At 35.9% G+C, this 15,583-nt stretch overlaps 1 protein-coding gene and 1 pseudogene across 1 annotated transcript; both read left to right on the top strand.

Moving 5' to 3' along the window:
* The first annotated feature begins 51 nt into the window (after nt 1–51).
* LOC140862919 (65-kDa microtubule-associated protein 1-like) lies at nt 52–8,193 on the top strand (annotated as a pseudogene).
* Nucleotides 8,194–13,252: 5,059 nt separating this feature from the next.
* On the top strand, nt 13,253–15,309 carry LOC140865478 (heat shock cognate 70 kDa protein-like). The gene is made up of 2 exons (XM_073270139.1): nt 13,253–13,531; nt 13,617–15,309. The coding sequence occupies exons 1-2, from the start codon at nt 13,318–13,320 to the stop codon at nt 15,242–15,244; spliced, it is 1,842 nt and encodes a 613-aa protein (XP_073126240.1). The 5' UTR covers nt 13,253–13,317; the 3' UTR covers nt 15,245–15,309.
* The last annotated feature ends 274 nt before the right edge of the window (nt 15,310–15,583 follow it).

Raw genomic sequence — 15,583 nt, 5'->3', positions numbered from 1 at the left:
TTTTGACATTCAACTTCCAAAGTTGGTGAAGGGGATCAGGAGCGGGACTAGATGCTCCTTCAATTAGAGCAAGAGTGCTTGGATGTATATAAGAGAAAGGTTGACCATGCTGTGAAATCTAGGGCTAACCTTCTTCATACATTGGCAAATGCTAGATTTGAACTCACCAACCTCTTGTCAGCACTTGGAGAGAAGACTTATATCGTAATTGTGAGTGGTTGCCTTGGAATTATGTGGAAACAGAATTGTACATTATGAAGGGCTCTAGAGGTGATAATAATGTGAGTTATTATAATGATCCTGTTTCTTTTGCAGCCTGACAAGACTTCGAGAATGATTAAAGAACAACTTTCAGCTATATATCCTGGGCTAAAAAAGCTTTGGAAATAGAAGGATGAAAGAGTAAAAGATTTTTCTGATGTTCAATCTCAGATACAGAAAATATGTGCAGAAATCAATGGATCTGGCGAGCAGGTGGACAGTGCAGCAGTTGACGAATCTGATCTTTCGGTGAAGAAACTAGATGGATTTCAGGTCCAGCTCCAAGATCTTCAAAAATAAAAGGTGAAGCCTTAAACTTTCCTTTAAATTAGCTACGGGGTACTTATTTGGCTGATTCAACAATTAGAAAGTTTGTGGTTTTGTCCATTTGTTTCTTGCAGAGTGAGAGGTTGCACAATGTTCTTGAATTCATGAGCACCGTACATGATATTTATGATGTTCTTGGCATGGACTTCTTTAGTACTGTCAATGAAGTCCACCCAAGCCTCAATGACTCCGGGGGCATGCAGTCAAAAATCATAAGCAATGATACATTGTCTAGATTGGCTAAGACTATCTTAACACTGAAGGAAGATAAGAAGCAGAGGTTAAAGAAGGTATTCTACTAGTTCGAAACTGATTTTTCCAGATATACTGATACTGGTGTTGACCTTCTCAACTGATGTGTTAATGAAACGCTCATTATTTTTGTCAAGGAGACCATTCTTTCGCAATATTGTGAAAATCACATAAAATGGCTCCCTGAAAATTTTTCATCCTCACACCCTAATGGTATCCATAGGACGTGTGTCCCTAGTTCTTAACCTTTTTGGTTACAAATTCAGAAAATTCTTGACTAAGTCCAACTCTTCACACCTGATATTGCGTTATTGATTCCCACTTTGAGAATTTTCTAAAGGTTGGTAAATATTTGCTAGGGAGGAATTTCTTGTAATTACAATTTTCTTCACGAGGGTGCTTGCTTTTTAATGAAGAGCTTTATTCTTGTGAGTGAGTTAAGTAGGCTAATTAACTTTGTCTGTGTCACGACTTGTGCTCACACTACAGCTTCAAGAACTGTCCACCCAGCTAATTGATCTTTGGAATTTGATGGATACACCTCAAGAAGAACGTAACCTGTTTGATCATGTTACTTGAAATTTTTCAGTATCAGTGGATGAAGTTACTATTCCTAGGGCTCCACTTTTTAGTGTGTTTTTCATGTTTTTGTTGCTGTGAAATTATTGCTGATTTTACTTTACTATAGAATTTTGACATTCTGCTTCCAAAATAGTGCTGGATTTTTAGTTTCCTGTCATTTGAGGAATCGAGATAATTCCAATTATAAATCTATAAATAAAATGTTGTATTAATTTAGTTTCAGTTTCCTTCTATGAGAATCCTTGTTTTTAATTGTTAATTTGAAGTTTGAGCATGCAGTTTCAACATGAATGTGTTTTAATTTTTGGATTTTATAATGGCATATTGCGAAACTTGCAGTGAGGAGTGCTGCAAAGGTGTTCTGTTTGCGTTGAGAAGCTTTCATAATTGGAGCCTTGTTGCAAAAATTAAGATGAATCTTGGTACTTACTGTTAGATAATCTTTATATTATTGATTTGTGGTATATTATTTATTGTAGGTACTTTATTCGAGACCATTGAAGGTACCCATAAAATTTTGGATTTTTCAAAAATTTATTTTGACTTTGTATCTTGTATTTTGAGTATCTTTAGATTGTAGAAGTGATCTTGAAATTATAGGAAGGTTCTGTTGATTGGTTTATTCGATCTTTTTACATTACGTAAAATTTTGTGTTGGTTGTTTGAATGAAAGTGATTATGTCTATGTGGATTATTGTTTGTTCCATTTACGTACCCTATAGTGTTTAGGTAAAATGTGTAATATTTACCACAAGTTTCAGTGTTTAGGAAGAGAACCATGTTTTGTTTTGCTTCCTACTCAAGGGGGATTTTTTCTAAAGAATACAAACAAGCAAGACTTTTGTTTCTAGAATCTTGAGTCTGCTCAATTTATAATGGATTCAATATAGCAATTAGAAGTGCAAGTCTTGCTGAGGATTATAGGTATCCGAAGATTATGCACAAGACAACAGATAATACGTCCTCTTTATTGAAGTGAAGCATCGTAATGATAATGATGATATGTTAGAATTTATATATTTTGATCAAATATAATCACATATGATACAACATGTAGTTTACAAATTATTAAAAGATAATAAAAGAAATTAGTATAATAAGTGAAAAAAGATTGAATATTATTTTCCATTGGGTCTTGATTTTAATTACCTGTACATTCTTTTAAAGCATACCAAGGCCAGTGATTTATGGTTAAGAAGCATACTCAATGGAATATTTGCGCCTTGACTTGTGCCATGGTGTAAGGGCTAGATGAGAGCCTTGAGCCTATGTGCACGCCTGGTGGGATTTTAATAATTATTTTTATTACCTTTCCATACACCTTTAACAGTTCTTACATTGAAATTGTCATGATCAATATTTGTCATCTGTACAAAATTTTATTTATTATTTATTTTGTTTTGTGTAGGCTGAGGAGCAGAAGTGCAATATCAGTGCCCATCTTGAACTTCTAAAGAAAGAAAAGCAAGATATCTCTGGTACTGCAGATATTGTAAATGAGGTCTGTATTTTTGTGGAGTTTTTTGGTTCCAATCCACGAATCTTGTTCTCTAATCAGTCACTCTTCTTGCATTTCAGTTGAGGACGACCGTATTAAACTACGACAAGGCCCCACATCATAGGCTTGTGAAGAAGTAAGTGCTTGATGCTTTTTCTTAAAAACTTTTTTAGTTAAGCTTTGGTTTAACACTTGGGATTGTGTAGCTTGATCTTTCTCTTATTTGGTGACTGGGACTGTTAGAATTTTATAGATGATTATCATGTCAACGAGCCTATTTGTTTACTCTTGCTCTGTCTTGGTTTGGTTATGGAGCTTATCCTCTGTTTTAACTTTTATTCACTTCAAACTTTTGTTCTTGGATTGTCTCTGCTCTACCTGTTGTAACTTTGTGCTGGAAATGATGGAAATTTTGTACTTGGCACATTCGATCATATATTGTGGTCTTGTGTGTGTGTGGATTGAAACAGATACAAAACGGTTCTTACATTTATTTTTACAAAACGTAAATGCATTTTGATGATGTCGAAATTTTACCTCGGGTTCGGTCTGGTAGAATAGATCCTCCAATTCCTTTATAGAGTAGGTCGGGTCGGGTATCAATGAAATCTGCGCAAGCAATAGCTAGGTCAAGGGGCGCCGAAAGTGTTTTCGGCGTGACCCCTCCGATGCCTAAGTCAGTGTCTTGAAGGCAGAGAGTATGATTAATGCGAAAACTGAGAGATATGAGTGCGTGAATGTAAAAGTGAGAGTGAATGTGTGATGAATAATGAAGAGTAAGTAATGAATAATGAATAAAACCATAACAATACCTGTATTTATAGGGGAAAAATAGTAAGTTACCTAGTCGAATTATAACATGTCCTGGACTAGGACTCTTCATCCATTGGTCCATTTGTAAGCTTATCTCTATCTCGTGAATATTTGAAAAGATCCAGACTTATCTCATATATATCAGAGTCTTACTTGAATTATAAAAGAATACTTGCGGTCCATTAAAAACAACTTGGGTGGGCCCATAATGACCAGCCTTGGTCAAAGTCCAACGTAGTCCAAACTAGGCTGGACCTTGACATGTTGGGCCATATCGGGTTGACCCATTATAAACGAGTTCGGGTTGAAATATTTTCTCGGGGTAACAATAGTACCTCCCTAACTGGTCTAAAAGAAGAATGAGTTTAGACCAAGAATGTAAACCGGACCCCGAACTACCTGTGCCTCCTTTAGACGGCCCATATTTGAATCCGCGTGATGTGTTTTCAATGAACGGTCTAGATGAAGGTCTGATTAGAACCGAGCTCGAATAAAGGGCAATAGACGACAACCTGATGAAACTGAGCTCAAATAAAGAGTTGTAGATAACAATTGATGTTGTCGAGCGGATCAGGCTTTTAAGATAACCACGAGTTGTGTGGGATTACATGATGCCGATCTTGGTCGGGTTTTGGAGAATACCACTGACGTGGATTTATGATGCCATTGATGTGAACTTTTTGATGCCACTGATGTGGGCCACTGATGTGGGCCACTGATGTGGGCCACTGAAGTGGGCTTTGAGTGCCAGACCTGCCTGGGCTTTGTAAATCACTGATGTGGGCCACTGACGTGGACTTTGAGTGCCAGACCTGCCTGGGCTTTGTATACCACTGATGTGGGCCACTGACATGGGCTTTTGATGCCGGACCTGCCCGGGCTTTGTATACCACTGATGTGGACCACTGACGTGGACTTTGAGTGCCAGACCTGCCTGGGCTTTGTATACCACTGATGTGGGCCACCGACGTGGGCTTTTGATGCCGGACCTGGCCGGGCTTTGTATACCACTGATGTGGGCCACTGACGTGAACTTTGAGTGCCAGACCTGCCTGGGCATTGTATACCACTGACGTGGGCTTTTGATGCCGGACCTGCCCGGGCTTTGTATATCACTGATGTGGACTTTGAGTGCCAGACCTGCCTGGGCTTTGTATACCACTGATGTGGGCCACTGACGTGGGCCACTGACGTGGGCTTTTGATGCCGGACCTGCCCGGGCTTTGTATACCACTGATGTGGGCCACTGACGTGGGCTTTTGATGCCGGACCTGCCCGGGCTTCGTATACCACTGATGTGGGCCACTGACGTGGACTTTGAGTGCCAGACCTGCCTGGGCTTTGTATACCACTGATGTGGGCCACTGACGTGGGCTTTTGATGCTGGGCCTGCCCGGACTTTGTATACCACTGATGTGGGCCACTGACGTGGACTTTGAGTGCCAGACCTGCCTGGGCTTTGTATACCAATGATGTGGGCCACTGACGTGGGCTTTTGATGCTGGACCTGCCCGGGCTTTGTATACCACTGATGTGGGCCACTGACGTGGGCTTTTGATGCCGGACCTGCCCGGGCTTTTGAGACCACTGATATAGGCCACTGAAGTGGACTTTGAGTTCCACTGATATGGTCCTTGAGTGTCAGACTTGCCTGGGTTTTTAGTTCCACTGATGTGGTCCTTGAATGCCAGACCTGCCTGGGCTTTTTAGTTCCACTGATGTGGTCCTTGAATACCAGACCTGCCTGGGCTTTTAGTTCCACTGATGTGGTCCTTGAATGCCAGACCTGCCTGGGATTTTTAAAATTTTGAACCATAGATTGGGCCTTACAACGAGATTGCATGCCCAATGTGATATAATTGGGCCTCATAGCGAGATAGCATGCCCGATATGATATAATTGGGCCTTACTGCGAGATTGCATGCCCGATATGATATAATTGGGCCTTACTGCGAGATTTCACGTCCGATATGATATAATTGGGCCTTATAGCGAGATGACATGCCCGATGTGATATAATTGGGCCTTACAGCGAGATTGCATGCCCGATATGATATAATTGGGCCTTACTGCGAGATTGCATGCCCGATATGATATAATTGGGCCTTACTGCGAGATTGCACGCCCGATATGATATAATTGGGCCTTAGTGCGAGATTTCACGCCCGATATGATATAATTGGGCCTTACTGCGAGATTGCATGCCCGATTACATAAAATAACTCAAATAAAAATGCAAGGGAAGAGAAGTCCAACAAATTTGATCACAAGAAAACAAACATGTAATTTTGATAGTAGAAGATGCCTCAGAATATTATTAATAATGATAATAAATAAAAATTTAATAATTTAATTCAAACATAAAGATGATTGAAATACTTATCTCGTTCATGCGTTGTCGATGACATGACTTCAGATGTATAGCAAGATAATATCTTATATACTTTGATCAAAGGACCGACTTGATGTAGCAAGAGAAAATCGATCTCAACCATCCAGAATGTGCGTCAAGATGTTCGGAACGCATGATAAAAATTTCAAATAATTTCAACGGTTAGATTTTTCAGAATGACTTTTTCAAGAACACTGCTCAGAAACTATGCAAGCAGATTGTGTTGCAGCTCGGCGGTCTAAGCCACCTTTCCCCAAGTCCCAAAATTCTGATCACAATCTTCATCGTTCAGATCCTATAAAACATATTAATAAATATGTCTGCAAAATTTGAACCTGATCCGACGGTTAAATTAATTCTTATAATTTTTTCTAGTTTCTAATGTGCAAGCCATGCGAAAAACACATAGAAGCTGTGCGAGCAAGCAACGTCTGTTTGGCGGTCCAAATCTGATTCTACATGATACCAATCACAATCTCCACCGTTCAGATCCTATAAAACATATTAATAAATATGTTTGCAAAATTTGAACCCGATCCGACGGATAATTTAATTATTATGATTTTTTCTAGTTTCTGATGCGCAAGCCATGCGAAAAACACATAGAAAATGTGCGAGCGAGCAACGTCTGTTCGGCGGTCCAGATCTGATTCTACAAGATACCAATCACGATCTCCACCGTTCAGATCCTAGAAAACATATTAATAAATATGTCTGCAAAATTTGAACCCGATCCGATGGCTCAATTAATTCGTATAATTTTTTCAAGTTTCTGATGTGTAAGCCATGCGAAAAACACATAGAAGCTGTGCGAGCGAGCAACGTCTGTTCGGCGGTCCAGATCTGATTCTACAAGATACTAATCACAATCTCCATTGTTCAGATTCTAGAAAACATATTAATAAATATGTCTGAAAAATTTGAACCCGATCCGACGGTTCAATTAATTCGTATGATTTTTGCAAATTTTTGATGCGCAAGCCATGCGAAAAACACATAGAAGCTGTGCGAGCGAGCAACGTCTGTTCGTCGGTCCAGATCTGATTCTACAAGATACCAATCACAATTACCACCGTTCAGATCCTAGAAAACGTATTAATAAATATGCATACAAAATTTGAACCCAATCCGACGGTTCAATTAATTTCTGTGATTTTCACAAGTTTGTGATGTGCAAGCCATGCGAGAATCCGAAATTTGTTTCTTCTCTTGTACTCATCATCTTAACCCTTTGTTTTCAAATTCCCACAGACGGCGCCAATTGATGATGTCGGAATTTTACCTCGGGTTCGGTCTGGTAGAATGGATCCTCCAATTCCTTTATAGAGTAGGTCGGGTCGGGTATCAATGAAATCTGTGCAAGCAACAGCTAGGTCAAGGGGCGCCGAAAGTGTTTTCGGCGTGACCCCTCCGATGCCTAAGTCAGTGTCTTGAAGGCAGAGAGTATGATTAATGCGAAAACTGAGAGATATGAGTGCGTGAATGTAAAAGTGAGAGTGAATGTGTGATGAATAATGAAGAGTAAGTAATGAATAATGAATAAAACCATAACAATACCTGTATTTATAGGGAAAAAATAGTAAGTTACCTAGTCGAATTATAACATGTCCTGGACTAGGACTCTTCATCCATTGGTCCATTTGTAAGCTTATCTCTATCTCGTGAATATCTGAAAAGATCCAGACTTATCTCATATATATCAGAGTCTTACTTGAATTATAAAAGAATACTTGCAGCCCATTAGAAACAACTTGGGTGGGCCCATAATGACCAGCCTTGGTCAAAGTCCAACATAGTCCAAACTGGGCTGGACCTTGACATGTTGGGCCATATCGGGTTGACCCATTATAAACGGGTTCGGGTTGAAATATTTTCTCGGGGTAACACATTTGTATTTTTTTTTTGGCGAAGATATTGTGTCAATTGCAATATGCTGCTATGTCTTCTGAACTTGGCATTGTTCTTTTTACATTTCAGTTTGCAGGATCCATCAAGAACTAATATTACAGCCAAGCTCAATTTGATGAAGTTAGAAGTGAATGGAGTGAATTCGTCTACTCCTATGTAGGTGCCTAAATTGGTCGTGAACGTTGGGATAAATCTTTGTTTTATCTTTGTGGATTATTGGATATACTTGTTAGAAAACTTTTAGAACATTTTGTGGAAATATTTGTGGATACATGCATTTTCGGGTTATAGTCGTGGATTCGTGGATGCATAATTGTGGATTTGTGGATATACGGATGTTCGTAATTTTTGGATGGATAATTTATGAATCTAATTAGTGTATTTTTAGTTTCAGAAATATATATATATATATATATATATATATATATATATATATATCGTGGTATATTTGTATCTTATTAAAATTGTTTAATTCGTATCTATTACTTCGTCACTTAAAGAAACTGCTAAAGTAAAAGTGATGCTTTTACTTCACCACAAACATAACCTGTGAAGTTACATAAAACAATTACTTCATTATTCAATGTAATTTCCGAAGTCATATATATTCTATTACTTCTTCACTTAACGAAATCGCTGAAGTAAAAGACATTCTTTTACTTCGAAAACGGTCCAATCCTGAACCAGTTTTGACTCTGTGAACCGACCAAAGACTTCGATAATTTCTTGGCTAAGACTTCGGTTATTAAGCGAAGTAAAACAGTACTCTATTACTTCACGTGCATCTACTTTGGTAGCTATCTATCTAAGACTTCAGTTAATATGCGAAGTAAAAAGCAGAAATTCTACTAGTGTTTGTCTTGATCTCTTCGGTTCCTTGGCGGCATAATCAGGTCCCACTGAGCGTGCCAAAATTATGTTTTCACACAAAAATGGCTCGAGTGGGTTGGTTGCAAGCGTGCCAGGCACTCAAGTGCCAAAAATGAAAATGAAAATCTAACTTGTAAAATCAAAACGAAATAAATCTCGGTTTCACCGTCGATCTCAGTTCTACCGGTTATATGCCAAAGAACCAAAGAAAAATGGAAGGATAATTATTAATAGCAATTGAATATACAATCAATCGTCTTTGCTACTAAAATCCAAACTGACAAATGTTTGTCATAATAACACAAAAGAAATTGTTGTAATAGTTTAAGGATCCCAGCAAAAAAATGCTAAATATGTGCACTGAAATTTCTGGAAAAACTGCTAAAAGATGAAGATTGAAATTTGCAGAAATATTGCAGAGAAGATAGAGCTTTTGGAGCTGTGTTTTTGTTGTGAATTTGCGAGGGCTTTCCATTGTTGTTGCCGAGAAGCTTTTGTTTCCAATTTTCGGAGTAACTCCCCACTTCTTCCATTCCTTACTGGGCCACGTTCTTCCTCCATATCTCCACTACTCAATTTTGACCAAGTCTTTGATTTTTGAACTTTTTATTGCTCGCTCTGCCGCTAGTCTTTATTGGGTTCGGATCTCTTCACTTCTGTCGGGCCAAGATAACTGGGCTTCAAATTTTAGAAACTGTGCTCAGACTTATTTTTCGTTTTGGGCCATGAAAAATAATTTTATTTTTTCCTAGTAAAAAAAATACAAAGTGTTGTATCTTTATCAGTTGAGGTGCTGCAAACCTCATTATAACAAAAATCAGTCGAGAGCTGCGTTCTTGAGTCTAGGAATTCTGGGATAGGCAATCATGTGTAAGTTTTATTCTTGGAGTGGGCTGTTGCAAGTTGATTGTAATAGTCAAAGTCTTCTAGATTGAATCTTTCCGAAAAAGAAAAAGGGGTGAGGTAGGAGTCTTTGAAATCTCCGAACATGCAGAAAAAAAACCTCTGTGTCATGTCATCATACTTTCAGTTGTGCATTCTTACTTACTTGCTTCTCCGATCAATCCATTGAATTACTAGTTCTAATCTGTTAGTTGACATCATTCCGCACAACACACTTGTTTGTCAATTAACATCGATACACAAAAAGAGAGGAGTTCAGTCGACTGACCGCAACTGAACCAAACTAAGAGTTACGAGGGTTAACTACTACACTAATATAGAAAAATCAGTTTATCATGCAGTTTCTCACCCCTGAACAAATCTTATCAGGTAGTGAACAAAAAAGTGGGGCGCAGACCCAGTTGTACACTCCCTTCGTTCTACGAACCCTTGTTGATTCTGAACTTCGTTCGCGAAAGAACCACACAAATCCTATCACATATTATATTTCCTAAAAGACTAATAAATTAATCATTTTCACATATGTTTGATATTGGAAAGTAATATATTTATACTTCTATTCTATATTATAAAGTAGTTGATCCTTAGAGTAACTATTTTTGGTGTTGTAACATTATCCACTTTTCAAATTTTTTTACAAATTTTAAGTATTTTTAAATCCATATCTATATTTATAAATTTTAAAATAGTTATATCACTTTTAATTTTAAAAAATATTGTTAAAATTCATTAATATGAAAATAGAAAAAATTATCATATTTAAATAATTATTGTAACGATACAAATACACAGTACGTGCAAAGAGACAAACTTTTTTTTAACTAGGCATAAACTTCTTAGTTATAATATATTGTGTTACTTTTTCAGAATAAAAAATGATACAATTTCATTAGTAGGATAAACCTATCTTTCACCAATAATAATTAGTAGGATAAACCTATCTCACTATCTTATTATTTAATTATAAATATGCACCTTTTAAAAACTAATATTCAATTAATTTAGTGAAGTGCATAACGAAATTACGGTAATCCATTTTTTTTACACAAAAAATAAAATTTGATGATTATAAGAAATTTCACCCTTATCATCCTAAAATAGTCTTTCTTTTTAAATCTCCAATCTTATTTTTATCTATATTTAAAATTTATAGATAGTCCATTACAATTAATAAAAATGGAATAATTCTTTTGTGAAACGCTTTCACAGATATCCGTGAGACGGATCAACTATGTACATATTTACAATAAATAATAATAATTTTAGGGTCCGTTTGAAGTGAGTGATAAGATAAATAATATAGAGATAAGTAATATTTTGTAATAAAAATAAATAAGAATGATAGTTAATATAAGATTTGATTTGATTGATAGATTATAGTTTGTTTGATTTGATTGATTATATTTTATAAAAAAATAGTAAATTACTATTTTATCCTTTTAATAATTAATAAAATATGAATAATATTATTTATAAAGGATAATATAGTAATTTAAATTCAATGATTTGATTGATGTAAGATAAATAATTAATGATTTGATTTATGTGAGATAAATAATTGAAAAATGGATAAATAATATGACAAAAAAACGTGAGACTAGATAAAATTATTAATAGGTAGATTAATAATCTTAGACTTCAAACACACCCTTAGCATTAATAGTAATATTTTATCATGAGTGACTCAATTTGAAGATCTGTCTTACAAAAAATTTAACCGTGAGACTGTCCACATGAGATTTTGTGCTAATAAAAATATTGAAAAAAAAGTGGCCTACACGATGTGTGTGAAAAGAAACTGCTGCTCACGGAAAAAAAGGAGAATAAACCTTTTTTCTTGAGAAACTAATAATCATGTTTATCAATTTATGAAAATGAAATTGGTAACTGCATAAGACTTAAAGGGTGTTTGACTAAACTTATTAAAAAGAGCTTATAAGCTCCTAGAGCTTAAAAGCTATTTTACGAGTTTATAAGCTGTTAGAACTTATTTTAAAAATAAGCTGTTAAAGTGTTTGGATAAACTTATTTTAAATAACATAAAGATGTTGATGTGTTTGGTATTATAAGATCTTTTTATCGTCGAAATTACCAGAAAGAGTATAACTATATGAAAATAATGTTTCGAGTTATACATATATGAAAATAGTTTTAGAATAAACTTATATTAAAAAATAAAATTGTTATAATATTTTATTTTAGAAAAATTTATGTGATTTGAAATTTTTTTAAAAAATAATATTTAATATTTAATGGGTGGAGGATATGATGGAGATTTATTAAAATATTTAAGGATATTTTAGAGAGATAGAATGTTAAAATAAGATCTTTTTGAAAAAAGTACATCCCCTTACTTTTTTAAAAACAGCTTATAAGCTGTTTATTTTGACAGAATTATAAGCTGTTTTTTTAAAAAATTACCAAAAAAAATTTAGAGCTTAAAAGCTCTAAAACAGCTTATAAGCTATTTGAAAAAGTTTTTAAGTTTTGCCAAACACACTCTTATAAGCAAAGTGATGATGTCAAAGGTTGAAAAGAGTGCCAGAGGTAATTTTGGAAATATTTTTTTTTATGCAAAGTCAGTTTTTAAAAGGGACTTTCCTTTAATTGATAGTATAAATATATGTTTAATTAGCTCCAATATTTTTTCTTATTAAATAATTTATCCGTATTAAGAGAGTTATGACTTATGAGTATATATATGTATGTTATAACTTATAACGGTGTTGATTAATAAAATGAGTTTTTTTATTAATAAAATGAGTTAAACACTACAAATTGTAAATTTCAACAAACACCCAAGCTTCAATATATATTGTCGGGAAACAATGATTGTCAATCGAAATGTGACCTTTTGAGTTACTATGCAGCATTAAATTTGAATTGCACTTTTATCGTCAATTATGATTTGTAGTAAAACGTCAAATGATCGGTCCTATAATTGCAATTATTGAGAGAGAATTGTTGGAAACAAATAATTGTATCTGTTAAGAGAAGTATCAAAACGATTAAGTTGTTTTATAATTTAAAATATTTTATTTTATTGTATTGTTACCATCAATTTTATAACTTTATTTTGGTAAAACGACAAACTCTCGATCATATATATATTACTAAAAAAAAGGCATTTTTTTTAATTCAAAATTAAAAATAAATTTTGATGAACACCATAGTATAATTATTTGTGTGCATGGCGGGATAGTTAATCACTTTCGTAAAGACGGGACATCACAATATGTTATAATAAGAATTTGGTAACTGTAAATTTCAACAGATAACAAATATCAATTATGTTATTATATATAAAAAATAAAATACAATAACGAGGAGTTTTCATTTCAACAGATAATGAATATTTGAGAAAGCAAGTCAACAAACGCGTTTTAAAGTTGTGTAAGAAGTCGTCGTTTTCATTTTGTTTCATCGTAGACTCCGACTTCATCTTCTTTCCAATTTGTTAAGACTTATTAACCACTCTCCCAGTTTAATTTGTTGATAGTGTTGTCACAAAATGGCCGGAAAAAACGAAGGACCGGCGATCGGAATCGACTTGGGCACTACTTATTCATGCGTAGCCGTGTGGCAACGGGATCGTGTTGAGATCATACCTAATGATCAGGGCAATCGCATCACGCCTTCTTACGTAGCTTTCAACGAAACCGAACGTCTCATCGGCGATGCGGCCAAGAATGTTGTGGCCTTGAACCCCACAAACACTGTCTTTGGTGAGACATCAGTTTCTTCATTCATTCTTCTTGTACGAGGCTCTGTTGGGATTATAATATTCTAAATAGTATTTTTCTACTGCAGATGCTAAGAGATTGATCGGTCGAAGATTCAGCGACCCTTTGCTCCAAAGTGATAAGGAACTCTGGCCGTTCAAGGTCATTTGCGGTGCGAATAATAAGCCCATGATTGTGGTTACTTACAAAGGCGAAGACAAACAATTTGCTGCTGAAGAGATCTCCTCGATGGTTCTCGCCAAAATGAAGGAGATTGCAGAAGCCTTTCTTGGATGTAATGTTAAAAATGCAGTTATTACTGTACCCGCCTACTTCAATGATTCCCAGAGGCGGACAACCAAGGATGCCGGAATCATTTCTGGGCTCAACGTGTTGCGAATTATTGTTGAACCAACTGCTGCTGCCATTGCCTATGGTCTTGACAAAAAATTATGCAGCTCTGGTACTGTAAAGAATGTGCTTATTTTCGACCTTGGTGGTGGAACTTTCGACGTTTCTCTTCTCACAATTGTGAAGGGTACATTTAAGGTCAAGTCAACTGCAGGTGACACCCATCTCGGAGGAGAGGATTTTGACAACAGGATGGTTAACCATTTAGTCGAAGAGTTTAAGAGGAAGCACAAAAAGGACATAAGAGACAACCCCCGAGCATTGAGAAGGCTGCGGACAGCTTGCGAGAGGGCAAAGCGGAATCTATCTTTTATGGCACATACAACTATTGGGATCGAGTGTTTGTATGACGGAATTGATTTGGACTCGAAGATAACACGAGCCAAATTTGAGGAGCTCAACATGGACTTGTTTCATGAATGCATTAGCCATGTGGAAAAGTGTTTGAAAGATGCCAAGATGCAGAAGGAAAGTATTGATGATGTGGTCCTCGTTGGTGGATCTATAAGAATTCCCAAAGTGCAACAGTTGCTTCAAGATTTCTTCGATGGGAAGGAGCTATGTAAAAGTATTCACCCAGACGAGGCCGTAGCCTACGGTGCAGCAGTCCAAGCCGCGATTTTGTCTGGCCAGGGTCATCACCAGATTCAAGACATAGTATTATGTGATGTCACACCTCTGTCTCTTGGTGTGCGTATTAGAGAGGATGAAATGTACATAGTAATACCCAGGAATACCGCTATTCCTACTAAGAAACAAGAATGGTTCACCACTTATGAAGACGACCTAACTAGTGATACATTCGAAGTGTACGAGGGTGAAAGGCCTAGAGCAAGCGACAACATTCTGTTGGGCGCGTTCGTTCTGTCTGGTTTCCCTCCTACTCCGAGGGGCGTCCCTCAATTCAATGTGTGCTTTGATATCGATGCTAATGGTATCTTAACTGTTTCCGCTGAAGACGAAACATCCGGTATTGCAAATAGCATCACAATAAGCAACATTAACGGCTTGCTGTCCAAGGATGAGATTGGAAGAATGTTGGAGGAAGCAGAGATATTAAAACTAGAAGATGAGAAGCTTAAAAAGAAATTCGAGGCAAAGAATCTTTTGGAAAAATATGTCTACGACACTAGAGATACTATCATGACTAAAAAACATGTTAGCGACACCAAAAACATAGAAGTCGAGATCAAGCGCGCTATCCAGTGGTTGGATGAACATCAAGTAGAAGACGCAGACGTGTTTGAGAACAAAAGAAAAGAGCTGGAGAGTAGATGGGATCCTCCTGTCGTTGCAAATTTCTAGCTTAAGATATCAGTGTACTCATTTTATTATCTTTAAATTATTATACATAATTCAACTTATAATCATTTCATTATCTTTGAATTATTATAAATAATTCGACTTTTTTTAAATAATCGTTTTCGATGCTACTTGCAACTTGCAAGCCTTGGACTCAAGAAGAGGGTATAATTAATTGTTTGTTAAACTATAAAATCATAAAAATAAATACAAATTACTTAATTTAGGTATTATATCTTTGTTAGCATGTATCTATCTATTCATTATACGAGAAAAAGAAGAATGGTGAACAAATTTTTTGCATTGCGAATTTCGTTATTACCTTAATTTTGTTAATTAGAG

This window comes from Henckelia pumila, chromosome 4 (genome assembly GCF_033568475.1).
Source record: "Henckelia pumila isolate YLH828 chromosome 4, ASM3356847v2, whole genome shotgun sequence".
Lineage (NCBI taxonomy): Eukaryota > Viridiplantae > Streptophyta > Magnoliopsida > Lamiales > Gesneriaceae > Henckelia > Henckelia pumila.
The sequence above is the reverse complement of the archived record's forward strand: the minus strand, read 5'-3'. Positions and strand labels throughout refer to the sequence as shown.

What these genes read in the sequence shown, in the direction of transcription:
- LOC140865478 (XM_073270139.1), top strand. Translation starts at nt 13,318, where the DNA reads ATGGCCGGAAAAAACGAAGGACCGGCGATCGGAATCGACTTGGGCACT. An exon ending in CCCCACAAACACTGTCTTTG is followed by an intron (nt 13,532 to 13,616) that starts GTGAGACATCAG and finishes TTTCTACTGCAG; the next exon opens with ATGCTAAGAGATTGATCGGT.